Genomic DNA, 22876 nt, shown 5'->3' on the forward strand with positions numbered 1-22876 from the left:
TCTGTATTTGTTCAGAGAGGGGAGGGTCCGAGGCAGTCCTGATTGAAAAGAATGTGCAGGAAAAACACGAGTTGCGACTCCTGAAGTCACAGCTCTGACCTCGTCCTCTGGGGTTTTTACGGGAGGGTTTTTTTTTGGTTCAGATCAGAGACTGTTTGAGCTGTCAGTGCAGAGTCAGAGAAAACAGCCTGAAACATCACGACTTCAGAGGGAAGCAAAGAAAGGAAAACTTCAGCTGCACAGTTTGAGGCTAAATATTTGGTTACTGTGGGACGCTGATGAGACACACGAGGGTTCAGAAAAATTCCAAAACGCCTGTCGCTGTTGTGGCTTTTTCCATCTTGAAACGGGTTTTTCTTTTGTCTGTTTCTTGTAACCTAATTCACTTTTTTGTTCCCCCTAAACTCAGCTGTCAGTTTGTCTGTTTGTGTTTGCCTGTCTGTCCGTCATCGTATTCTCCTCGTATTCCCTGCAGAACTCTCGTTGACTTTGTGTTTTCAGCAGGTTTGTGGTCACGGCGTCCAGTAAAGGCTCTGTAATGTTTTCTTGACTGATGTCATTATTTAATGTTTGCCTAACTGTCTGAATGCTCGGTCCTATTTAAGCCCCTGATCGCCTTTGACATCATCGGTGTGATTACATAATCAGTGATGGTTTCTTGTCAAATTACACGTTTGGGTTTCCTGTTGTTTGGATTTTCAGCGAGGCGTTTTTATCGTTGGAACTTTTGAATAGAAGCAGCGAGGAACTGGCTGATATAAGGCAGGCACCTTCCAGGGGGCTGTTAGTTTATCTGAGGAGTCTTGGGAACTCGAGGTCGCGAGATACAAAGATGTTGATGTGAAGGGATGAAAGACGTTTCAGTGAAGTGTAGTTAATGTTGTAGAGCAACAAAGTCGGACCATCTAGTGTTTCAGCGGGCACGACCGTGTGCATGAAAATAACCCGTGTTAGGAGCAGAAGAGGTCCGGTTCGGAATCTTGGACACCATCGATGCTCGACAACGATTAGCGTTAATTGATCCCTGGATGTGGAGGTAAAGATATCTGCAGCTCTGAGACGTCGTCTCTCAACTTCAAATCCATTCTCACTGCTCAAGCCGCTATTCCCACTGTAAACAACGGCCACACATGGAAGGCCATCACTCCCGGAGTCTGCATCACAAAATATCTGATTGATGACCACCATCTTGAATTTTTCATATAACTCACTGATAGGATTTTAATATGATCTGAAATCGAGGAAAATGAACCCTCTCATCCGAATCTGGTTATTCTCGGCTTTCAAAATACAGTGATTGGCAAAAGACACAAACGAGGCGAACTGTAGTCTTCAAATTCAAAAGTGTTACTCACAAATGCATAAATGATATTTCATGTTTCATTGAATCCAAATTTAAAGAGGGGAAAAACTGCAGCGTTTGTTCAACGCTTCATTTAAAATGGACACGATTTAGAAAAAGCGACTCCAGCAGGTCTTGAAAGGTAAATAAGTAGATAAGTGAATCCACTGGATGAATGAGTCAGAGGCCAACAGGAGCGCCTTTCAGCCCCTTATCTCCGCTCTCAAAGATGATGTGGTTGGAGCAGAGCAGAACGTGTGAACCCTGTTTGTGGGGTTTGAAAGTCGTGCAGGTCATCGCGTGGTCGTTACAAACCATCACACAGCCAAGTGCTGTTTGGTTAAACCCTCGCCGTGAGTCGGGTGAGCTCAGATCATTTCTCCTCTCTGTGTGACATCACCCCGTAGGCATGGTAACCGCAGGGGTTCGAGAACAAAGACTGGGGTTTTCCATCAGGACCTGCATGTTGGAATAACAAAGAGTGTGTGTGTGTGTGTGTGTGTGTGTGTAGATATGTGCAGTGTTTTTACACGGTGATACAGCCGCTGGTTGTTTCCTCGCCTGGGTCAGAGTCAGTCGGGGTTTCACACGCTGTGATGAGCTTAAGTACAAACATTTAACACCTTCTCTTCGTGCCAGACGTTGGACACCATCCAGCCTTTGCGATGTTTGGCCTCTTCTGTCAGATCAGTGCGTTCAGCACGAATAGATGGAAATGTTCGAGCATATTTCCAAATCAAACAAAGATAATTACTCTGTGAAGCATCACGGATTGGACTTTTTCAAGCACATTTTCCATGTTCTGTTTGTTTCAGGGATTTTAACTGTCAGTATCTTTAAAGAGGAGAGAATGAGTGATTCACAGATGAACCCTGTGAAGGGTCGTGGAGGATTTCTTTGTTTGGTAGTACGTGAGTCTATGGAGGTGTAACCAAGTCCTGCTAGTGTTTAGCTGGAGTCACCTGCAGGCTGGTTCAGGTCTGAGGTTGGTGGAGGATCATCAGTCCTTCAGGTTCAGGTCTGAGGTTGGTGGAGGGTCATCAGTCCTTCAGGTTCAGGTCTGAGGTTGGTGGAGGGTCATCAGTCCTTCAGGTTCAGGTCTGAGGTTGGTGGAGGGTTATCAGTCCTTCAGGTTCAGGTCTGAGGTGGGTGGAGGGTCATCGGTCCTTCAGGTTCAGGTCTGAGGTTGGTGGAGGGTCATCGGTCCTTCAGGTTCAGGTCTGAGGTTGGTGGAGGGTCATCAGTCCTTCAGGTTCAGGTCTGAGGTTGGTGGAGGGTCATCGGTCCTTCAGGTTCAGGTCTGAGGTTGGTGGAGGGTAAACTGTCCTTCAGGTTCAGGTCTGAGGTTGGTGGAGGGTCATCGGTCCTTCAGGTTCAGGTCTGAGGTTGGTGGAGGGTCATCCGTCCTTCAGGATCAGGTCTGACGTTGGTGGAGGGTCATCAGTCCTTCAGGTTCAGGTCTGACGTTGGTGGAGGGTCATCCGTCCTTCAGGTTCAAGTCTGACGTTGGTGGAGGGTCATCCGTCCTTCAGGTTCAGGTCTGACGTTGGTGGAGGGTCATCCGTCCTTCAGGTTCAGATCTGAGGTTGGTGGAGGGTCATCAGTCCTTCAGGTTCAGGTCTGAGATTGGTGGAGGGTCATCAGTCCTTCAGGTTCAGGTCTGAGGTTGGTGGAGGGTCATCGGTCCTTCAGGTTCAGGTCTGAGGTTGGTGGAGGGTAAACTGTCCTTCAGGTTCAGGTCTGAGGTTGGTGGAGGGTAAACTGTCCTTCAGGTTCATGTCTGAGTTTGGTGGAGGGTCATCAGTCCTTCAGGTTCAGGTCTGAGGTTGGTGGAGGGTAAACTGTCCTTCAGGTTCAGGTCTGAGGTTAGTGGAGGGTCATCAGTTCTTCAGGATCAGGTCTGAGGTTGGTGGAGGGTCATCGGTCCTTCAGGTTCAGGTCTGAGGTTGGTGGAGGGTCATCGGTCCTTCAGGTTCAGGTCTGAGGTTGGTGGAGGGTCATCAGTCCTTCAGGTTCAGGTCTGAGGTTGGTGGAGGGTCATCGGTCCTTCAGGTTCACGTCCGTGCTCGACGGTTGTTTTATTCACCGGTAATCAGAAGTTCTCTTCTGACGGTCTGGTTTACGTTGTGCGCCCTCTAGAGGAATCCTCCGGTAACAGCAAGTATGTGACGATGAGACCATGTGAGTTGGGGTTCGCTCTGATTGGTCCGTACTGTCCTCGCTGTTTTGTGAGAAAGCAGCAGACGGAATCTGGCTGCTGTTGACGTTGAGGTGAATCGAGGTCGGTTATCCAAATATTATCCCTCCTCCGAACGATTATTACCCCTCTGATTTATACGTCTGCTTTTTGCTGCTCGTTGAAAAGATGGTGAAGCGGCGCTCGTTAGATGTGCGGAGGTCCAGACTGTTGCTCTTGGGCACGAAAAGGCGCAGCGGCGGCGTGGATGGCGGTGATGGTCACGGGGGTTTATGAGGCTTACTGCTGAAAAATGAGTCTCCCCAAAACGACAGGCCGTGATTAAGAAAAGTGAAAGACATGGTGGACTGAACGCCAGCGTGTCACAGACACCAAGCCCGTCTTTATTTTGGTTTTATTTCACCTCCTTTTCGTTTCAACCGGCAAGTCGAGCGTGAAGGCATTCCGTGGTTCCAGAAGATTAAACACCCGGGGAGCGAGCGGAGAGGCGTGTGGATAATGTGCCTTTTAGGATATTGAGGGTGATGATGAAGAGACGGAGGAAGGAACAGCAGGAGATGAATGACACCAAAGAAGAAGAGCGAAAAAAAAGAGTAGTAGAAGAAGAAGAAGAAGGAGATGACATGAAGGAGGGAGGGAGGGAGGAGACGTGGTAAGATAAGGAGAAGGAGGAGGAGGAGGAGGAGGAGGCTGATGAAGAGAGCAGATAACGGGAGAATTAGTGGAGTTGAATTGATTAGCTGTAAAACAGAAGTGTGTGAGCATTGATCAGCTCTCAGGAACAGTTTTACAGGATTTAGACTGAAAAAAAGACGAAGACAAAGAAGAAGAGGAGGAGGAGGAGGAAGAGCTGCAGGTGGGCTGCCTCCACATTGAGCCGGTGGTTCTTTGATAAGAGCGAACAGCTGATTTAAAATTCTTCAAACTTTGAATAGTTGCAGCAGCTTCAAATAAAAAACCTTCGTACGAAACAGTGAGCATGTTGTCTCTCGCACAGTGTGTGTGTGTGTGTGTGTGTATTTGTCATGTATGTAGTGTGTGTGTGTATTTGTCATGTATGTAGTGTATGTGTTGTGTATTTGTCATGTATGTAGAGTGTGTGTGTTGTGTATTTGTCATGTATATAGAGTGTGTGTGTTGTGTATTTGTCATGTATGTAGTGTGTGTGTGTGTGTGTGTGTGTTTGTCATGTATGTAGTGTGTGTGTGTGTTGTGTATTTGTCATGTATATAGAGTGTGTGTGTTGTGTATTTGTCATGTATGTAGTGTGTGTGTGTGTGTGTGTTTGTCATGTATGTAGTGTGTGTGTGTGTGTGTGTATTTGTCATGTATGTAGTGTGTGTGTGTGTGTGTTGTGTATTTGTCATGTATGTAGTGTGTGTGTGTGTGTGTATTGGTCATGTATGTAGTGTGTGTGTATTTGTCATGTATGTAGTGTGTGTGTGTATTTGTCATGTATGTAGTGTGTGTGTGTATTTGTCATGTATGTAGTGTGTGTGTGTGTGTGTGTATTTGTCATGTATGTAGTGTGTGTGTGTGTGTTGTGTATTTGTCATGTATGTAGTGTGTGTGTGTGTGTGTATTGGTCATGTATGTAGTGTGTGTGTATTTGTCATGTATGTAGTGTGTGTGTGTATTTGTCATGTATGTAGTGTGTGTGTGTATTTGTCATGTATGTAGTGTGTGTGTGTGTTGTGTATTTGTCAGGTATGTAGTGTGTGTGTTGTGTATTTGTCAGGTATGTAGTGTGTGTGTTGTGTATTTGTCAGGTATGTAGTGTGTGTGTGTGTGTATTTGTCAGGTATGTAGTGTGTGTGTTGTGTATTTGTCATGTATGTAGTGTGTGTGTTGTGTATTTGTCAGGTATGTAGTGCGTGTGTGTTGTGTATTTGTCATGTATGTAGTGTGTATGTGTTGTGTATTTGTCATGTATGTAGTGTGTGTGTGTGTGTATTTGTCAGGTATGTAGTGTGTGTGTTGTGTATTTGTCATGTATGTAGTGTGTGTGTTGTGTATTTGTCAGGTATGTAGTGTGTGTGTTGTGTATTTGTCAGGTATGTAGTGTGTGTGTGTGTGTATTTGTCAGGTATGTAGTGTGTGTGTTGTGTATTTGTCATGTATGTAGTGTGTGTGTGTGTATTTGTCATGTATGTAGTGTGTGTGTGTGTGTGTATTTGTCATGTATGTAGTGTGTATGTGTTGTGTATTTGTCATGTATGTAGTGTGTGTGTGTGTATTTGTGTATGTGTTGTGTATTTGTGTGACTCATACTTCTTTTACCTGCTTCATGCAGCTGACTGAAGATCTGACATGTTTGGTGTTCAAGAAGTTCAGATTCACTGAAGTGTGTGTGTGTGTGTGTGTGTGTGTGTGAGAGAGAGAGAGAAGAGAGAAAGTATCGTAACACCTTCAGACAAGATAACTCACGACTGCATTAGTGACTTACTGACAAACACACGTCACACACTCGGTGATAAACACGTTTAACACACACACACACACACACACACACACACACGCTCATCAAACACACATCGTCCCCCGGTGATGGTGATGTGCTCATTTACATGCCAGTGTTGCTTCAGAGCAGCAGCTAAGTGTTTTTACTGATAACTGGAGCGCATTCTTGTCTGGACACACACACACACACACACACACACACACACACACACACACACACTGAGCACAGTATCTCTGTAACGTCAGCTTGGTCCAGACAAGGAGAAGATTTACTCTCAGGCCAAAAAGGTCAAAACACTGTCAGTGAATTTCAGACACACGTTCTGTCATAAACACACACACGCACACACACACACACACACACACACTCAGCTGTTGGTTGAGATTGTGCAGATCGCTTACACACACACACACACAGCTGTCACTCAGAAATAAAGAGTGTGTTCATGTTCATCCTGTTGAAGGAAAAGCTTGAATTTAAAGGAGCAGTTCAACATGTTTGTGTGTGTGTGTGTGTGTGTATGTGTGTGTGTATGTGTGTGTGTGTGTGTGTGTGTGTGTGTGTGTGTGTGTGTGTGTGTGTGTGCACTGACAGAGGCTGAGCAGTAAGTAAGGCCCTGACAGCTCAGATCAATGACTGAAAGAGAGAGCTGTAATCCACCCTCTTAAAAACACACGCTTCTGTGTGCGTGCATGTGTGTGTGTGTGTGTGTGTGTGTGAGTGTGCGTGTGTGTGTGTGTGTGTGAGACCTCCTCTCTCCTGCTTCTTGTAAATGTAAAGAGACAGAGTCAGACAGATTCGACTCTCTGACATCGCCCACTTTAGTTTCTCCTCCGTCGTTGTTGCTGACATCAGAAGTCCAACCCCCTCCTTCATGCTGATTGGTCGCTGAGCAGCGTTGATTGTTCCAGGAGTTCGACTCATGGCGCCCTCATGGCGTTTCTGTGACAGGTGATAGGTGCTTCCACTCTGTTTGTGTTTACAGTCACAGTTTGTTCGGAGGACTCGAGGTGTTTTCACACATCCTGAAACTTTTCTCGACGTTCACACACGCCGCTCAGCGTGAAGAAGAAGAAGAAGAGCAGCTCGTGTGTCTGATGGCTTTGAGGAGGAGAGCGATGTTTGCCTCCTCTTCATCAAAAAGCTCCTTTGTGTCATGTTGTCAACAACAACCGGAGCCTGTCAGGGACAAAAAGCACAACTTTCACTTTCACTGTCTTCTGCAACAACAAACCTTCAGACTATCAGAGCAGCAGCTGGTCCCATGTGTGTGTGTCTGTGTGTGTGTGTGTGTGTGTGTGTGTGTGTGAATACACTGCAGTGAGAGGGTCACACACTGAGGGTCGAACGAGAAGAATTAAAGGAGCTTTAAAAAAAAAAAACAGAAGTAAAGAGAAGTTTTGATAGGCGGAGCTGTGAAGTGACGCCAGCGGCCGAGAAGTGTTTGTAACATTTTAAAGCTGTTGAGCCGAGTCGTGTTGTGTTTGGACGTTTTGTCTCTCAGATGGAATTTCGTAGCGATGGATTGGATAAACACGGGGCGGACGAAAACGTGCGTGACAGAACGGCACGGGAGGCGAGGAAGCAGCTGCTGTGAGAGACGCTCCGACACTGAGCGGTCAGCAGAGAGACGCACACGACGCTGCTGCTTTTAGAAAATCCAAATACTACAGTCACCTGGGCGGCTGTGGCTTAGCGGTGCATCGGTCCTCACACTCCCACCGCTCACGTTTTTGAACTCGTGTTTATGGCGCTGAGGCTTTTAGAAGTCTGAATAAATCAGCTTTGTTTTACTTTCCACACCCAGCGGGCCCTTTAAACCCACAGCTTCAGTGTGGCTGATGATGAGCTGCCCAAGTTTGTTTCAAACATTTAAAATTAACTGGACTTCTCTGTTTTCTCACCTGAGTGCAGGTCCGCACTAAATAACACACCTCTGTTGGTCGTAAATCGGACGCTTTCACAGATCTTTAAAAACACTCGTCTTTGGGAATTAAAAACAATCTTTAGTCTATTTCAAGGTTTTTACTCCAAACTTAAACTTTCATTTGTCACTTTTGTTTGTCGACTGTTCAAGGTTTGATTTTGACTTTGGTGGGGACATGAATTCAAGGCGTACAGAATTTAAATTAAACCATGAAAGAACATACTGACAGCCTCTTCATCTGACTTAAAAACAAAAACAAGTTGACTTGTTAGGGTCTGAAAGGCAAAACCACACTACTACTATTGTAAATATTCTTATTATTCCTGTTCGTATTATTCTTAATATCCGAAAAAACGTTTAAATTCAATAATTAATATAAAAAGTGTGATTTTCTTAATTTCTGAATGAACTACGTTTAGATATTTGACTTGAAATATATGGTGGTTTTGTACTCACCTCTATGGTCGGTAGATGAATTTCCCTCCGTAAAGATTCTTAAGTTCTTGGCGTAGCTGGGCTGCGTAAGCTAACAGAGCGGTACGCAAAGTGGGCGGGGCGTGTTGCCAGGGCTCCTCCCGCCGGACCCTACTGCGCAGACTCTGGTTGCAAATGACGTCAAAATTCCAAGATGACAGCGCCCATGAGGGCCGTAAAAAAGCTTCACGAACGTTGAATGGAAACAGCTACAGTCCACACGCACCACATACACACACATTGGGCTCTCACTGGCATCCAGAATTTCACAGTTTTTACTCATGTTTTAAAATCACCACTGTGGTCCCGGTCTGAATGCTAGATGAAAATAAAATACATGGAAACGTGCGCCTATTTGTGCTGTCGCTCACAGTCCAAACGGATCGGTGATACCATGTTTAGTTTTTAAGATATTTGAGGTTTTGCGAGCAGTGATAAGCTCATTCAAATACATTGATGGAATGTTCTGGCAGATCAAAGCCGAATGTCAACCAATCAGTGAGCAGCTTATCAGAGTTAGAGTGATGACATCATATTTTGAGTGGGACAGAGTTCTGTCTTAGCTGTTAGCTGACTACAGTTAAACACTCTTACTGCAGTATAACACACAAACGCACACACACACACACACACACACACACACACACACACACACACACACACACACACAGCAACCACCCTCACAATTTCTGCTGGAATTGTCTAGTTTTAGTTTAGAATCACACAGTTCTCACAATCATAAAGGTTTCTGCTGGTTTAATCACTGGGTTCACTGAGCTTCTAACTCAGTCTGAGGGTTTCTCTCCTGCGTTTGTGTTCAGACGTCGAAGATGTGTTGAGTTGCTAGTGTTGAAAATACCCTGTTTCCTGATATCACTGTTTCACAATATAAAAGTCTGTCATCGACATTTAAACCTGGAACTTTTATTGTGAAGACCTTGGCAGACGTTTCAGCGGTCAGTGTATTTGGACATGATTTATCCCTTTGTGTGCCTCATGAGGTGACTTTTTCCACGTTAGCCTAAATATTGGTGTGGACATTTCAGCCATACTTTGAGATTGGTATGGACATGTCCATACGGTCCATACGCAAATCTACGCCTATGCAACTGTTTAGCACCGATGTCATAATTTAAATTCTGATTTCAAGGAAAGCCAGCATACATCTCAGATTCTCAGTCAATGTCGATCCAACATTTCTCTGCTGTGTGAAAAAAGATGTTTTCATGGCGTGATTCTAACCTTCCACGATCTGTGTTTGTGTTCTCCAGATCTACGACGCCGAGGGGACGTTACAGCACTTTATCGACGGTAATGATCCCAGTAAGTCCAGCTGGATGAGGTACATCCGCTGTGCCAGGCACTGTGGGGAGCAGAACATGATGGTGGTGCAGTACAGGTAGGAACAGACTTCACCTGTTTGTGTTACGTCTCATAATGACTCGCACTTGTTCTCACAAAGGACAGCTTTTATTTTGGTAGAGTTTACAGGAAATGGCCCAGCATTGACATGGCCAGATGTATTGAAAAACAGGTTAATAATTAAAACACCCATTCGATCTGATTCTATTCTTGATTACAGACATTGGTTCAATAAAAAATGTAGGTTTAAACAAATGAATAAGGAACATTTATACAGTAAATGTAATTCAACACATACACACAGAAAAACAACATTTTGTATCCTCAAAAAGTCCTCAAATTAAATTTCACATAATTTAAAACATACTCCACCATGTTTCTTTAACATGTGTCTACAAACACCAAATGATGAGAAAAGTCCATCGTTTCTGTCTTCTTCAGAAAAAGTGCGCTCAAACAGGCCGTTTGGAGATTTTCCCTTCATGACATCACAAAGGGCAGTAGCCCCTCCCCCAGGTGGGTGACACTCCCACAGCTAGGTGTTTGTTCTGCCCTCTGAGTCTGCCTTCTCACCGTAAACAATAGGACATGGAGCCAGAAAGCAGCGAGTACACCCGAGCCCTTCCAGAGAGGGGGCGTGGTCAGACAGCTCATTTACATATTTAAAGCTACAGACACAGAAACAGCCTGTTCTGAGCAGGGCTGAAATAGAGGGGTTTATAGACATGATCAAATACAGGATCAGAGTGGATTTACAACAACACACTTCACACACATGATGAAGAGGAGCGAGGACACTGATTGAAGAGGAGGAGATCATGTGACCATGTGATGGGACTGAGCTCGGGATGAGTGTCCTAACAGCTCAGGAGCGCTATGAGACACCTTGTTTCGTTTTTCTTTTCTGTCCATGGGGATGACATGGACGTGGAACGATGAAGTAGAGGGCTCTATAAGGAGTGTTGTAGTTCTTGAAATCGGTCACTTATTGAAAGTCTCTTCTTGGAATCGAAAGGATCTTTACTCGGCCTCAGACAAGGCGAACTCTGGATTTTAAATTCAGACTGTTGAAGACCACCACAGATTGAGTCATCACTATGATTAGAAGGAAACCCCCTCTTTCTAAAAGAATTTATAACTTAATTTAAAGTTTGATTTTTATCCCCCAGGTTACAGCTGCAACCGTCCGGATGTTTCCCTGCTGCACACCACAACGAGTCTCGGTCTCGATCCCTAAATTTCTTGGCCTTCTCTCGGTCTCAGTTGGTCCGACTTGACTTCAACATTATTGCAGAAAGGACAGCGAGCATTTGATTGTGGCCGATGCAGCGTCTCGCTCACGCTCGTGTGCTGTTTGGACTCATAGAATACTACAAGTCCTGCCACCTCTGGGTGTTTCAATACGTTCCCCTATCCAGTCATCGATTTCCTTCTCTTGATTTTCCTTGAGCTCGTTCATATCGATGTAGAGTTCGTCAGTGTATAATCTGTTTTTCAACTCGTGGAGTTCTTGATCATGTCTTTTCTTCATTTTGTTTAACTCTTTCTTGTACACGCTGTACTGGTTCAGCTGCCTTATGAGCATTTCCTTTTGTGCTTGATTCTTTAGCTTTAGATCGTTGATTTCCTTCCAGTCCACGATCTCCTCGGTGGGAAACAGCTTTTCATAAACTTGACATTCTTCAGCCTGTTTTCTGGCTTCTTCTTCGTTTTTCCTCAGTAGTTCCTCCATTTTCCTTTCGTAGCGCTCTTGTACTTCTTTAAGTTCTTGTGCCTCTCGTTCTTTATTCATCTTTTCTTCTTCACTTCTTCGTAATTCATATATCTGTATCTGCTCTTCCAGCTCTTCCCGTTGCTTCTTGAAGTTTAATTCCTCCTCTACTCGTCTTTGTTCTTCTTCTAGACGACGTTTCTCCCACCATTCCTTCTTCTCCTGCTCCCAGGCTTCCAGCTCTTTTTTCATTTGCTCTTTGCTTTGTGACAGTGACTCCATCTCTGCTTTTGACTTCTTTTTTTGTTCATTATTTATTTCTTCTCGGAGAATTTCACTTCTTTTCCCCATCTCGTATCGCTGGAGTGACTCCAGCCTTTTTGCTTCCCTCTCTTCTTCTTCTCTCTTTCTCCTCCTAACCTCCTGCTCCCTCTTCATTTGCTCTTCTTTTTCTTTGACCAGTTGTTCTCTCTCTTTTATTTTTTGATCAAACATATCTATTGGATCAGCCATCTTTTTTTTCCTCTCTTGCAGTTCGTCTTGGCGTTTTTTATCAAGGTTCTCCTTTTCCCTCAGGATCTCGGGTTCCCTCTCCTTCAGGATCTTCTCCTTTTCTTTTTCAATGGCTGCCTCTGCCTCGTCGAACATCTCCGAGGTGTAGTGGCCGCCGCCATTTTGTTTTATCATTGACTCAACCTTCATCAGCAGCTCTTTGACTTGAGCGTGATTCTTCTGATCATTGTTGTTGAAGACGTGGTGTCTTCCTCCACAGTCATGTATCAGTTTTTGAACATAGCCTTCCCTTTCCGTCTGTAAATAACGCTCAATGGGTTTCTCTCCAAGTTCATCTCCTTTGGTGAACAGGACGATGATGAAGTTCTCTGACTCCTTGCCAAAGAACCTCTTGATATGCTCCACGGTATCTCTTTCCTCCTGTGTGAAGCGGCCAATTTGAAGAACTAAAAGGAAAACGTGAGGTCCAGGAGACAGCAGGCCGATGCATTTTCCAAGCTCCTGTTGGACTTCAGTGTTGGACAGAGAGGTGTCGAACAAGCCAGGGGTGTCGACTACAGCAACAGGCTGCCCGTCAATCTCTCCGGTCACTTTTTTGCAGTGCACAGTCACTGACTCCATGCTAGATTCAGATTCAAAGCCTTTGTGGCCCAAGATGGTGTTTCCAGTGGCACTCTTGCCACAACCAGTCTTCCCGATAAGGACTATTCTGAGACACTCTCTCTCCTGATCCATCGACTGAGACTCTGTCTGCTTCACTGTCCTAGCATAGTCTTCATTCTTAAAAGTTTTAACAGACTCTGTGCTCTTCACAAACATGTCTGACGTTCGAATCTTTGGGGACGGTCCACTGGTTGCCTTGCCTAAGGACTCGCCACTCTCAGAGGTTCTGAACCCACCTGACTGTCTACTCTTTACAGATGGTCCACTGGTTGCCTTGCCTAAGGACTCACCACTCTCAGAGGTTCTGAACCCACCTGACTGTCTACTCTTTACAGACGGTCCACTGGTTGCCTTGCCTAAGGACTCGCCACTCTCAGAGGTTCTGAACCCACCTGACTGTCTACTCTTAACAGACGTTCCACTCTTTAAGGACTCTTCACCCTCAGCATCTTTGTGGGACAATTTTCTCATAGCAGTCTCAAGTGACTGTCCACCCTTTGCAACCCAGGGTGTACCTCTAATGTGCACATCCCTGACAGACTCACGACTATGAATCATCCTGCGAAAATCCTTGGTCTCTTCAGAAACTGGAATTCTGAAAGACATAGTCCTCAGAAATACCTCATCGTCAGTGAAGGTTAAAGACTCTCCCTTGTATTCACTGACTATGTTCTCAATTTTATCCATCAATTGCTGACGATCATCATCACCTTTCTCATCAAAGTTTACACTCTGCATTTGTTTACAGTCGTGAATCAGTTGGTTGACAGCAGAGTTCTTGCCCCTATATTTGTGCGTTATGATGACTATTGCAAATCTGAAAGCATCTTCTTTCAAAAAGCTCATTGTGAGCATCAGTTTTTCTCTGTTTTGTTCTGTAAAATCAGAAGGGTCCACTGAAATCAGCAGAACATTTGGCCCAGGGTGGCACTGAGCCAGGCACTTCTTCAGATTAAATTTGACTTGATTCTCGTCCATACTGAAGACGTCTCCTGTTTTCACCAGGAGGAATGGATTCCTCCCCCAGTGTCCACGGATTTGTTGACATTGCTTTGACACTGCATGAGAAACGTCATTTCTCCCAGTGATCAAGTCACTTATTCTCGTCTTTTCATTCTGTTCTTTCCCAAACAGCAGGATTCGGAGTTCAGGGGCTGCAAAAGGATACGAAAAAAGCGTTACAATGATGTCACTGCAGAAATATTCAAAACCATCCAAGTGTTTTGTTTTGTTTAAGTATTTAGGATCTAGCTGAATCAAAGTGTTTCTGTTTGTTGTCTTAATGTATTAACGACTAGTGACGTCACACAGGGACAGTAAAGGGACCCACCAGATAAATGTGCAGTCTGGAAACCAAAAAGTGGTGTCGTTTACATTTTTCATCCATACAGACAGATATCTTCATGTTAATGCAGATAAAATTGTCTCTCTCTATCTTTTAATGAGATTTAAAAGAGAAATGATGATGATGACTCTTCCTCTGTGATCAGTCAGCCAATCAGAGAGCTGCTCTCTCCCTGTGTGATCATGAAGGAAACCTGCTGTGTTGAAGCTTCTCTGACAACAAAGCAGCAGCCAGTATGTCCTCCTTCTAACTTTAGATTCTGCTCCTGAATGCTCTGGATCTGATTGGACCAGAGAAGGTAGGCGGGGCTTTGAAGGCCGTTTTGGACGCCCCTGGGTTTGCCAGATATGAGAGCAGTTATCAGGTGAACAGGTTTTGCAGCGATGGAAGCGGGCAGTGGAACGGCTTCAGATAGAAGTGATTGTACCCGAGCTAAAAAGCCTCTGCATGTTTCTAAAGCCCCGCTTCAATTGATTGGTTCAGATTGGTTTGTCTCGGTACGGCGCACATTTTGCGGCGTTTCCATAGACTAATTTCGGGAAAGATTCCCAAATAACTGACCTGTACTGTCCCACGTTTTGTCCCACTTTTTGGGACCCTTCCGTTGGGGAGCAAAGAATCTCGAGCCGACCCGAAAAGGTGGAGCTAAACACTGCAGTCGAAAGAATCGTCACTTCCTTTGTGAAATCGGCAAACAAAACTCTGCCATGTTTAAACCATTGACTGTAACACAGCTGATTGTTTGCGTGTGTATTTTTCCTCGCCGCTCACAGCCTTCTCTGAAACAAAGCTGGATTGAGTTCTTGTAATAAAGAGTCACATGACAGTGACAGAGGAGATGAACTGCTGGATGTCTCCAGCAGTTGGTTTTGTTTGGGCTGCATTTTTCTTCTTTGTTGAATTTATTACTTAGCAGTTAGCTATTAGCGGTTAGCTGCTACCATGTGATACTATTATGTAGCGGCTATCGGCATCCGGCATACGCGAGTATGCCTACCAAATAGGGCACGGGTGGCTGTGGAAACACAAACGGGATCAGGCTTAATCGAACCAAACTGTACGGATCCGGACCGCTGTGTGGTAACGGGGTTTAATAAGCTCCAGCAGCAGAAAGCTGCTCAAACCAGGATTAATGTTGGAGATGCTTTTGAAACATGGAGAGAGGTTAGAACGCAGAAAGCTTTACAGACCCATGCAGAGCTGGCTAAACACTGAAGCTACAGTGTCCACCACATGCAGAGCTGGCTAAACACTGAAGCTACAGTGTCCACCACATGCAGAGCTGGCTAAAAACTGAAGCTACAGTGTCCACCACATGCAGAGCTGGCTAAACACTGAAGCTACAGTGTCCACCACATGCAGAGCTGGCTAAACACTAAAGCTACAGTGTCCACCACATGCAGAGCTGGCTAAACACTGAAGCTACAGTGTCTACCACATGCAGAGCTGGCTAAACACTGAAGCTACAGTGTCCACCACATGCAGAGCTGGCTAAACACTAAAGCTACAGTGTCCACCACATGCAGAGCTGGCTAAACACTGACGCTACAGTGTCCACCACATGCAGAGCTGGCTAAACACTGACGCTACAGTGTCTACCACGTGCAGAGCTGGCTAAACACTGAAGCTACAGTGTCCACCACATGCAGAGCTGGCTAAACACTGAAGCTACAGTGTCCACCACATGCAGAGCTGGCTAAACACTGAAGCTACAGTGTCCACCACATGCAGAGCTGGCTAAACACTGACGCTACAGTGTCCACCACATGCAGAGCTGGCTAAACACTGACGCTACAGTGTCTCTGCATGCAGAGCAGGCTAAACACTGAAGCTACAGTGTCCACCACATGCAGAGCTGGCTAAACACTGAAGCTACAGTGTCCACCACATGCTGACCTGTGTGAGAGGAGGGGCGGAGCCAGACAGCTCTCTGTGATGATTAGAGTTTAGACTGCAGTACTCATTTTAAACACTAGGGGTCAGAGTTGCATACTGCTCCTTTAATCCTTCTACCGAGTACTAATACTGGATTCTTCCTAAACCGTCTTTAATTATGTGTGGAATTTGAATTGATGCACTTGCCAAAAAATACTAAAAGGACTCCAGCACACCTAGTTCATTTTGAAGGAATTTGTTGTTGGCAGCAGTGTACAGTATGCTAATGAATCCTGCTTAACCAGATTTCATTTATTACATAATCTCATGTCTGTTCTGGTGTCGTGTTCAGTCATCCTCACTGAAAAGTTAAATATCTCCCATATGAGGGTTCGTTTACATACCAGACGCTGAAGATGCCATCTTGTGCTCGGGGGAATTCCACTCGAGCAGCCAAAGTTGGTCAGGGCAATATTAGAGCGCTGTGATTTAAAATAAAGATAAATAAAAAATAATAATTACACCAAGCCCTGCTTCTTATTATGGATGAGTAAAAATCACTTTGACATTGTTCAAAGATACCAAATAAAAATGATGCAACTCCCGTACACTTTGTGCCATTTATGACAATAACTCATTAGACCTATTTGGTTTTATGAACCAGGCTGTAAACATGTTAATATCTGCTGGAAAATGCAGCACTCACCCCGAGTAATGCAGTGTTAGATCCTCAGGAAGGCTGTCCTGTAGAGAGTCTGTACCGACCATGAAATACTCGAGTCCATCAGAACCAGAACACCACACGCCTGCAGATGATTTAATCAAGCAGATATTGAATGAAGGCTACATACAAGTGTACAGCTGTTCTGGGATGTAGTCAATAAATATTCTGCATACACTCACCAGATGAAGCTCGTTCTCAAAGTGCGTTCATCAAGCCCCGGCTCTGAAGTGAGCTCAGAACCATCCGCCCGGCGAGATATTAGGCTGAATGGGCGAGGTCGTTTCCCATCAAAGCTCAGAGAAACGGGTCGAACTCGTCTCTGACTGGAACCGCAAAATCCAAACACTTTCTGTTTTGATTCGAGGAAATAAAAAACACTTGATGTATTTTAGATTTCTCAGCAGGTCAAACACAGACCTCAAACAATGTGAGCGCAAACTCATTTTTAAAAGAGGAAAACTAAAAGCAGAAACTAGTGCTTCACTTCACTTCTTCTTCAATCACCTTTCTGACCTATCAACAGGTAATTACCATCTTTAAGAATGTCCCTCTTAGATCTATTGTTCTATTGTACAGTAGGTGTGGTTGCCTTTAATAACATGTTGTGCTTTTGATTCAGTGTTTTATTGTTTTAGAAGTTATGTGACTGGACAGGTTTGCTTAAACAAAAGGAACTGAACGTTGGTGACCTGTGCTCTCTTTGAACAGGTGTGACAATAAATAATAACGATAAACAAAATAAACTAATAAGCAAAAACTGATATGTTCGAGACCAATAAACATTTGTTTTTTTACAGTTTAGACGGTGTGCAGGGATTTACCTCTGAGTCTGACTCTGCACTCGAAGGAACCTGTTTAAAAATGCCCAACCTTCATGTTTAAACTGTTTAATTTGATTTAGTTCTATTTAATTTCTTCACTGCGTATTCACTTATTGATTTAGCACTTACGTTGTAGTAGTCTTTAAAGGTCTCATTCTTGTCTCGGCCTCAGACTCTGGATCATCACTCTGATTAGAAAGAAAACTTTTTTAAAGAACAAGACTAGATTTTTATCCCCCGGTTACGGCTGCAACCTTCCCAGTGTTACAAACACCACTGCACCACCAGATGATGATTTTGTTAGTGATAATTAGGGTCTTGGTCTTGACTCAGTTTCGCCCTGCCTTGGTCTTGGTCTTGGTCTTGGTCTTGGTCTGGGAATGTGTCTGCCTCGGCTCGTGTTGTCTTGACTACAACACTTGTTCAAACACAGTGAAACGTGTTTTTAAAGGCCCATGTAAGAACGGGCGAATGAGATTAATCTTCACGTGCTGTGTGTGTGTCGTGCTTCGTACTTCAACATGAAATGAATAAATTCAATAGTTCCTGACTTGGGCTGAAGTTGTGGACAGGGTTTGTGAATCTGCGTCCTGCTTTTGACCCGATGAAGACGTCCGGTGGTTTGATTCGCTCCCTCTCTGCTCTTCTGTTATTTAAAGTCTGAAAACAGGACGGCAGAGAGATCAGAGAGCCGGCGACGGTTCTCCCCTCTGATCTACAAAGAGAGCGATCCGACGCCCGACGGGCGCGCGCTTCTGTCCGACAGCGGGGGTCTTTATTTTTCATACCTGAGAGCCCGTTGGACGTGTTTGATTTATGACACAGCCCGGCCCGAACGTAGCAGCACGGACGTGTTAAACACATACATTTGTTTTAAATACATACGAGCCCCGGTGTGTTTATAGGCCGCGCGCTCCTCTCGTTTTATCCTGGGAGGTCAGTGGGTATGTTTGATTTATAGCCTGGTCCCTCCTGGCTGTGTTTTCACGCGGGCCCAACACCACCCGGACCCTCCCTGAGAGTGGAAAGAATGAATAAAACACACATCAGTACTCCCTGTGTTTTTCTCATTGTTGCCTTTGTTGGAAAGGAGAGGTGGAGATAGACAGGAAAAGATTGGGAATCCTGATCTGAAACTGTAAATCTGTAATCACAATTTTCTCGTCTTCATTCAATCAGACTTTATTTGCATATTGCTAATTCATAACGAGCGTTACCTCGAGATGCTTTACAAAGAGCATAATGGGATAACAAGCAGGAAGGATTTCTCCTTCGTGTTCCTCATCTTCCTGTTGTCCACACTTCCTCGCCGCTGAGTTGGAGGTCGGAGCAGGCCGTGCATGAATGAGGACGGAGGAGGTCGCTGGGCGTCAGAGACCTTGGGTGGTCGTGGTGTCAGATCACCTTGCTCCTTCTACCTGAGAGCCCGGCTTCTGCTGCGGGGACGAGACCTCCTCTTACCTCTCTATTCGTGATGTCCTTTTTATTTTTCATTCCCTCCCTCTTCATTTTTTCTGGCTTGGTTGTAACTTGTTAGAAGCATGTGGTGAATCAGTGTCCACACTGATAGTGGCATTAGGTTCTTCCACGGCAACAATTTTTTTGAGGACGATCCGCTGAGCCACAGCCGCCACAATTCTGCGCGGTAATAAAATACCATTACTGTTAAAGTGGTAAAAAGGATCTGTAAAATGATTCTCAGGTCAAATTGACCAACACTGTCAGTTAAGAAGCTTCATGTCTCAAAACCAAGCAGCAACCTCAGACGTGTAACATCCTGCAGTTCCTGGAGTGTCCACTAGAGGCTGGCTGCAGCAGCACAGGAAGTCACATACACACCCATTCAAAAAGCCTGTTTTTACAGCAGACATGAACATGTTTACAGCCTGCTTCAAAAAACCAAATAGGTGTGATTAGCTCACGTCTCCATCCACACACACTGTACGGGGGGAATGTTTTGATGACTCAGCAGTTTTGATTGGATGAAGGATCAGAGTTATTCACAATAAGGCGTGTAGCTGACCTGATTGACAGGTGGGCGCCGTGTAGCGGTTTGTCAGGAGGCTTAAAACCCGCCTCAGCTCCAGCTCTCAGTCTGTCGTTAGCTTGACTCAAAGTTAGCAGCCTGTCGTTAGCTTGACTCAAAGTTAATAGCCTGTCGTTAGCTTCACTCAAAGTTAGCAGTCTGTCGTTAGCTTGACTCAAAGTTAGCAGTCTGTCGTTAGCTTGACTCAAAGTTAGCAGTCTGTCGTTAGCTTGACTCAAAGTTAGCAGCCTGTCGTTAGCTTGACTCAGCGTTAGCCTGAGACAGCATTTCCAGGAACTCCAGCGCCCCCCTGCAGGAGCAGACGGGTTCCTTCACCTTTTCCTTTTCTTAGCTCATGTCGACGTGTCTTTCCCTCCTTTAGTCATTGTTTATCATCCTCAAATTCTCCCTCAGCCTGTTATTGTTCTTATCTTCTCTTGAGAGTCGCTGTGACAGAAGTGGTCAGCTGGATTTAAAAACGCTGTTGCTAACATCAACGATTGACCAACACTGTGAAGAGGCGTTTCAGCAAAGTCCCGTCAGACTTCATTAGCCGAACGTTTCTCATAAGAAAAAAACTCAATGTGGTTTGAATTATGAGGACATTAGAGTTTGGGTTTGATATCATTTCTGTGTGCTTTAAGTGGTTTTTGTCTCAAGCTGTTTGTAGAGAGTAATTAGCTCCTTGGCTCGTTGGTACTCTGGCAGGAAAACAAAAGAGTCCCGTGGGAGTTGAACTCCTGACCTCGCAGTTAGAGTCTGGTTCTGTCCGACACTCGGGAGAAAAAAAAGAAACATGTGGGAAAGAGTTTTAAAATAGTTAGTGCTGGATAGGAAGCCGTGGGTTTGAATGTGCAGTTTGCTCATGTTGTTAGAATGATGTTTTTGGGTGGGCGAGGTGTTGTTTTAGCGGCGGTGTGACCCAGGAACCCGTCAGCTCACTGGCTGCGTGTTTGAACAACATCACGGTCGCTATAAACGCTCCCAAACAGAACGAGAAACACCAGATAATTCCCATAAATCATCGGGGTTGGGTAAGATGTTAAATTGAGCTCTTATCAGATGGGAAGGTTTGTCGAGATCGGACCTGGACAACGTCACATCCAGCTCACGCCGTCTGTGTGTAAAACAATTTAAAAACATCAGATATGGACTCATGATTGTCAGAGCAGCTGTTTAAGGTGTCCCGTCTCAGCCCTGCTCAGAACAGGCTGTTTCTGTGTCTGTAGCTTTAAATATGTAAATGAGCTGTGTCTGACCACGCCCCCTCTCTGGAAGGGCTCGGGTGTACTCGCTGCTTTCTGGCTCCATGTCCTATTGTTTACGGTGAGAAGGCAGACTCAGAGGGCAGAACAAACACCTAGCTGTGGGAGTGTCACCCACCTGGGGGAGAGGCTACTGCCCTTTGTGATGTCATGAAGGGAACATCTCCAAACGGCCTGTTTGAGCAGGCAGAAGACGGAGAGGATGGACTTTTCTCTTCATAGACAGATTAGAGACCTTGAACTGAACAGCTGATCAAACTGTCACAATCTCTCCTGTCGTGTATCTTTACTCGTGTTGCACAGTTCAAATACGTTGTTCTTTTTTTTTTTGCGTGTGTCGTTGCAGGTCGTGCATTTTCTACAGAGCCTGCATGGACATCCCCAGAGGAACAGAGCTGCTGGTTTGGTACAATGACTCCTACACTTCCTTCTTCGGCATCCCGCTGCAGTGCATCGCTCAGGACGAAAACTGTGAGAGGACTCTGCTTGCTTCCTTTCTTACACACGACACAGTGTTTGATAAACACTCCTCTCCTCATGTCCTCTCCTCATGTCCTCTCATCTCCCCTTCTCTCCTCTCCTCATGTCCACTTCTCTCCTCATGTCCTCTCCTCTCCTCTCCTCTCCGCATGTCCTCTCCCCTTCCCTCCTCTCCTCATGTCCTCTCCTCTCCCCTTCCCTCCTCTCCTCATGTCCTCTCCTCTCCTCTCCTCTCCACATGTCCTCTCCCCTTCCCTCCTCTCCTCATGTCCTCTCATCTCCTCTCCTCTCCCCTCCTCAGGTCCTCTCCTCAGCTCTTCTCCTCAGTTCCTCTCCCCTCCTCCTCTCCTCACCTCATGTCCTTTCCTCCTCTCCTCCTCTCAGTTCCTCTCCCCTCCTCCTCCTCTCCTCACCTCATGTCCTCTCCTCACCTCTCCCCTTCCTCATGTCCTCTCATCTCCTCTCCTCTCCTCACATCCTCTCCTCCTCTCAGTTCCCCTCCTCCTCCTCTCCTCACCTCATGTCCTCTCCTCTCTCCTCCTCTCAGTTCCTCTCCCCTCCTCCTCTCCTCTCCTCATGTCCTTTCCTCCTCTCCTCCTCTCAGTTCCCCTCCTCCTCCTCTCCTCTCCTCATGTCCTTTCCTCTCCTCTGTCACTAATTTATTTTTGTTTATATCTGCTCCAGTTTTCTGCTCCGTCAGCCTGTTTAGATTTGTTTCCATTCAAACTGTTTTTCTGCGGATTTGACAGAGTAACTAACTCCCTGCAGCGGGACAAGAAATAAACGTTGACGTTTTTTTTTTCTTCTTCTTCTTCTTCTTACACAATTATAGAGCAAGAAAAGAAAAGAAGACATGAAGGAGAGTTTTAATCTGAGGCATCTCAGTGAAAATGAATTGAATTAGGAGCTCATCTTTCACAGAGTCGCAGTAAAACAAGATCGTGCTGATTGCAAATTAGAGCCGCTTGGCCACAAACTGCTTTGTTTTACAGACACAACGACTCTTTTACATGACATCGCTCCCCGTGACAGCCTCTGCACACACACACACACACACACACACACACACACACACTCGCCAGTGCATTCCTTCCAAAGCCTTGCTTCCTAAATTAAATACAGTATGTTTGAACTGCATTAACCATGTGGCTGATGTGATGACCACACTGTATGGAAAAGCATGTAAGCTCATGTAAATCATCTGAAGAGTCAGTGGATGGTGCTTCATGACATTCAGTGAGTCCATGTTGGACGCATTAGAGACTCTGTTTGAGGCTCTCTGGGGATACACATCTTATAATGATTTCCTCATCTTGGGACTTCTCAGCTCAAAGTCTCCACCTGTTCAACATTTCAAGTTGAAGTCACAGCTTCATATCGGCCCGCTTCAGCTTTACAGATGCAGAAGAGTCGTCCTAAATGCACGTTAATAAAGCCTGGGTGTAAACTAGCGTAGACGTTTACTTAAAGGGGACATATTGTGAAAAATCCACTTTTTGTTTTTGAGCATTTATTTGGTTAACCTGAGTGTCTACAGACCCATAAACATGTGACATAAATCATCCAGTCCTTTGTTTGTGGTCGACAGAAGTCTGACAACAAAGAGAAAAATGCTCCGTTTCAAATGTGCTCCCCTTGTGATGTCACAGTGGGATTCTGGTCCATCCATTCTCCTCCACCCCCAGACTAG

The 22876-nt window shown here is 45.2% G+C and overlaps 2 protein-coding genes across 4 annotated transcripts in view; one reads left to right on the forward strand and one right to left on the reverse strand.

The window, feature by feature from the left end:
• Positions 1-22876, forward strand: part of prdm6 (PR domain containing 6) — a gene marked incomplete at its 3' end in the record, with an annotated part of 43409 nt that extends 20533 nt beyond the window's left edge. Inside the window, exons 5-7 of the mRNA XM_079339631.1 lie at positions 9673-9800; positions 21053-21291; positions 22836-22876. Coding sequence (XP_079195757.1) covers positions 9673-9800; positions 21053-21291; positions 22836-22876 — 408 coding nt within the window. The remainder of the gene's footprint in view (positions 1-9672; positions 9801-21052; positions 21292-22835) is intronic.
• Positions 10465-16786, reverse strand: LOC306830864 (uncharacterized protein). Of its 3 annotated transcripts, XM_079354575.1 has the most exons (4): positions 16774-16786; positions 16577-16676; positions 16275-16352; positions 10465-13804 (listed from the first exon to the last, which is right to left on the reverse strand). In XM_079354575.1, exons 3-4 carry the CDS (start codon positions 16291-16293, stop codon positions 11124-11126), a joined length of 2700 nt encoding a protein of 899 aa, XP_079210701.1. In that variant the 5' UTR covers positions 16294-16352; positions 16577-16676; positions 16774-16786; the 3' UTR covers positions 10465-11123. The 3 variants fall into 3 exon arrangements, with proteins under 3 accessions (XP_079210701.1, XP_079210702.1, XP_079210703.1); XM_079354576.1 differs by lacking the exon at positions 16774-16786 and having other exon boundaries at positions 16577-16711; XM_079354577.1 differs by lacking the exons at positions 16577-16676; positions 16774-16786 and having other exon boundaries at positions 16275-16425.

The sequence above is a fragment of the Symphodus melops genome (assembly GCF_947650265.1).
Source record: "Symphodus melops genome assembly, chromosome: 1".
NCBI classification, from domain to species: Eukaryota; Metazoa; Chordata; class Actinopteri; order Labriformes; family Labridae; genus Symphodus; species Symphodus melops.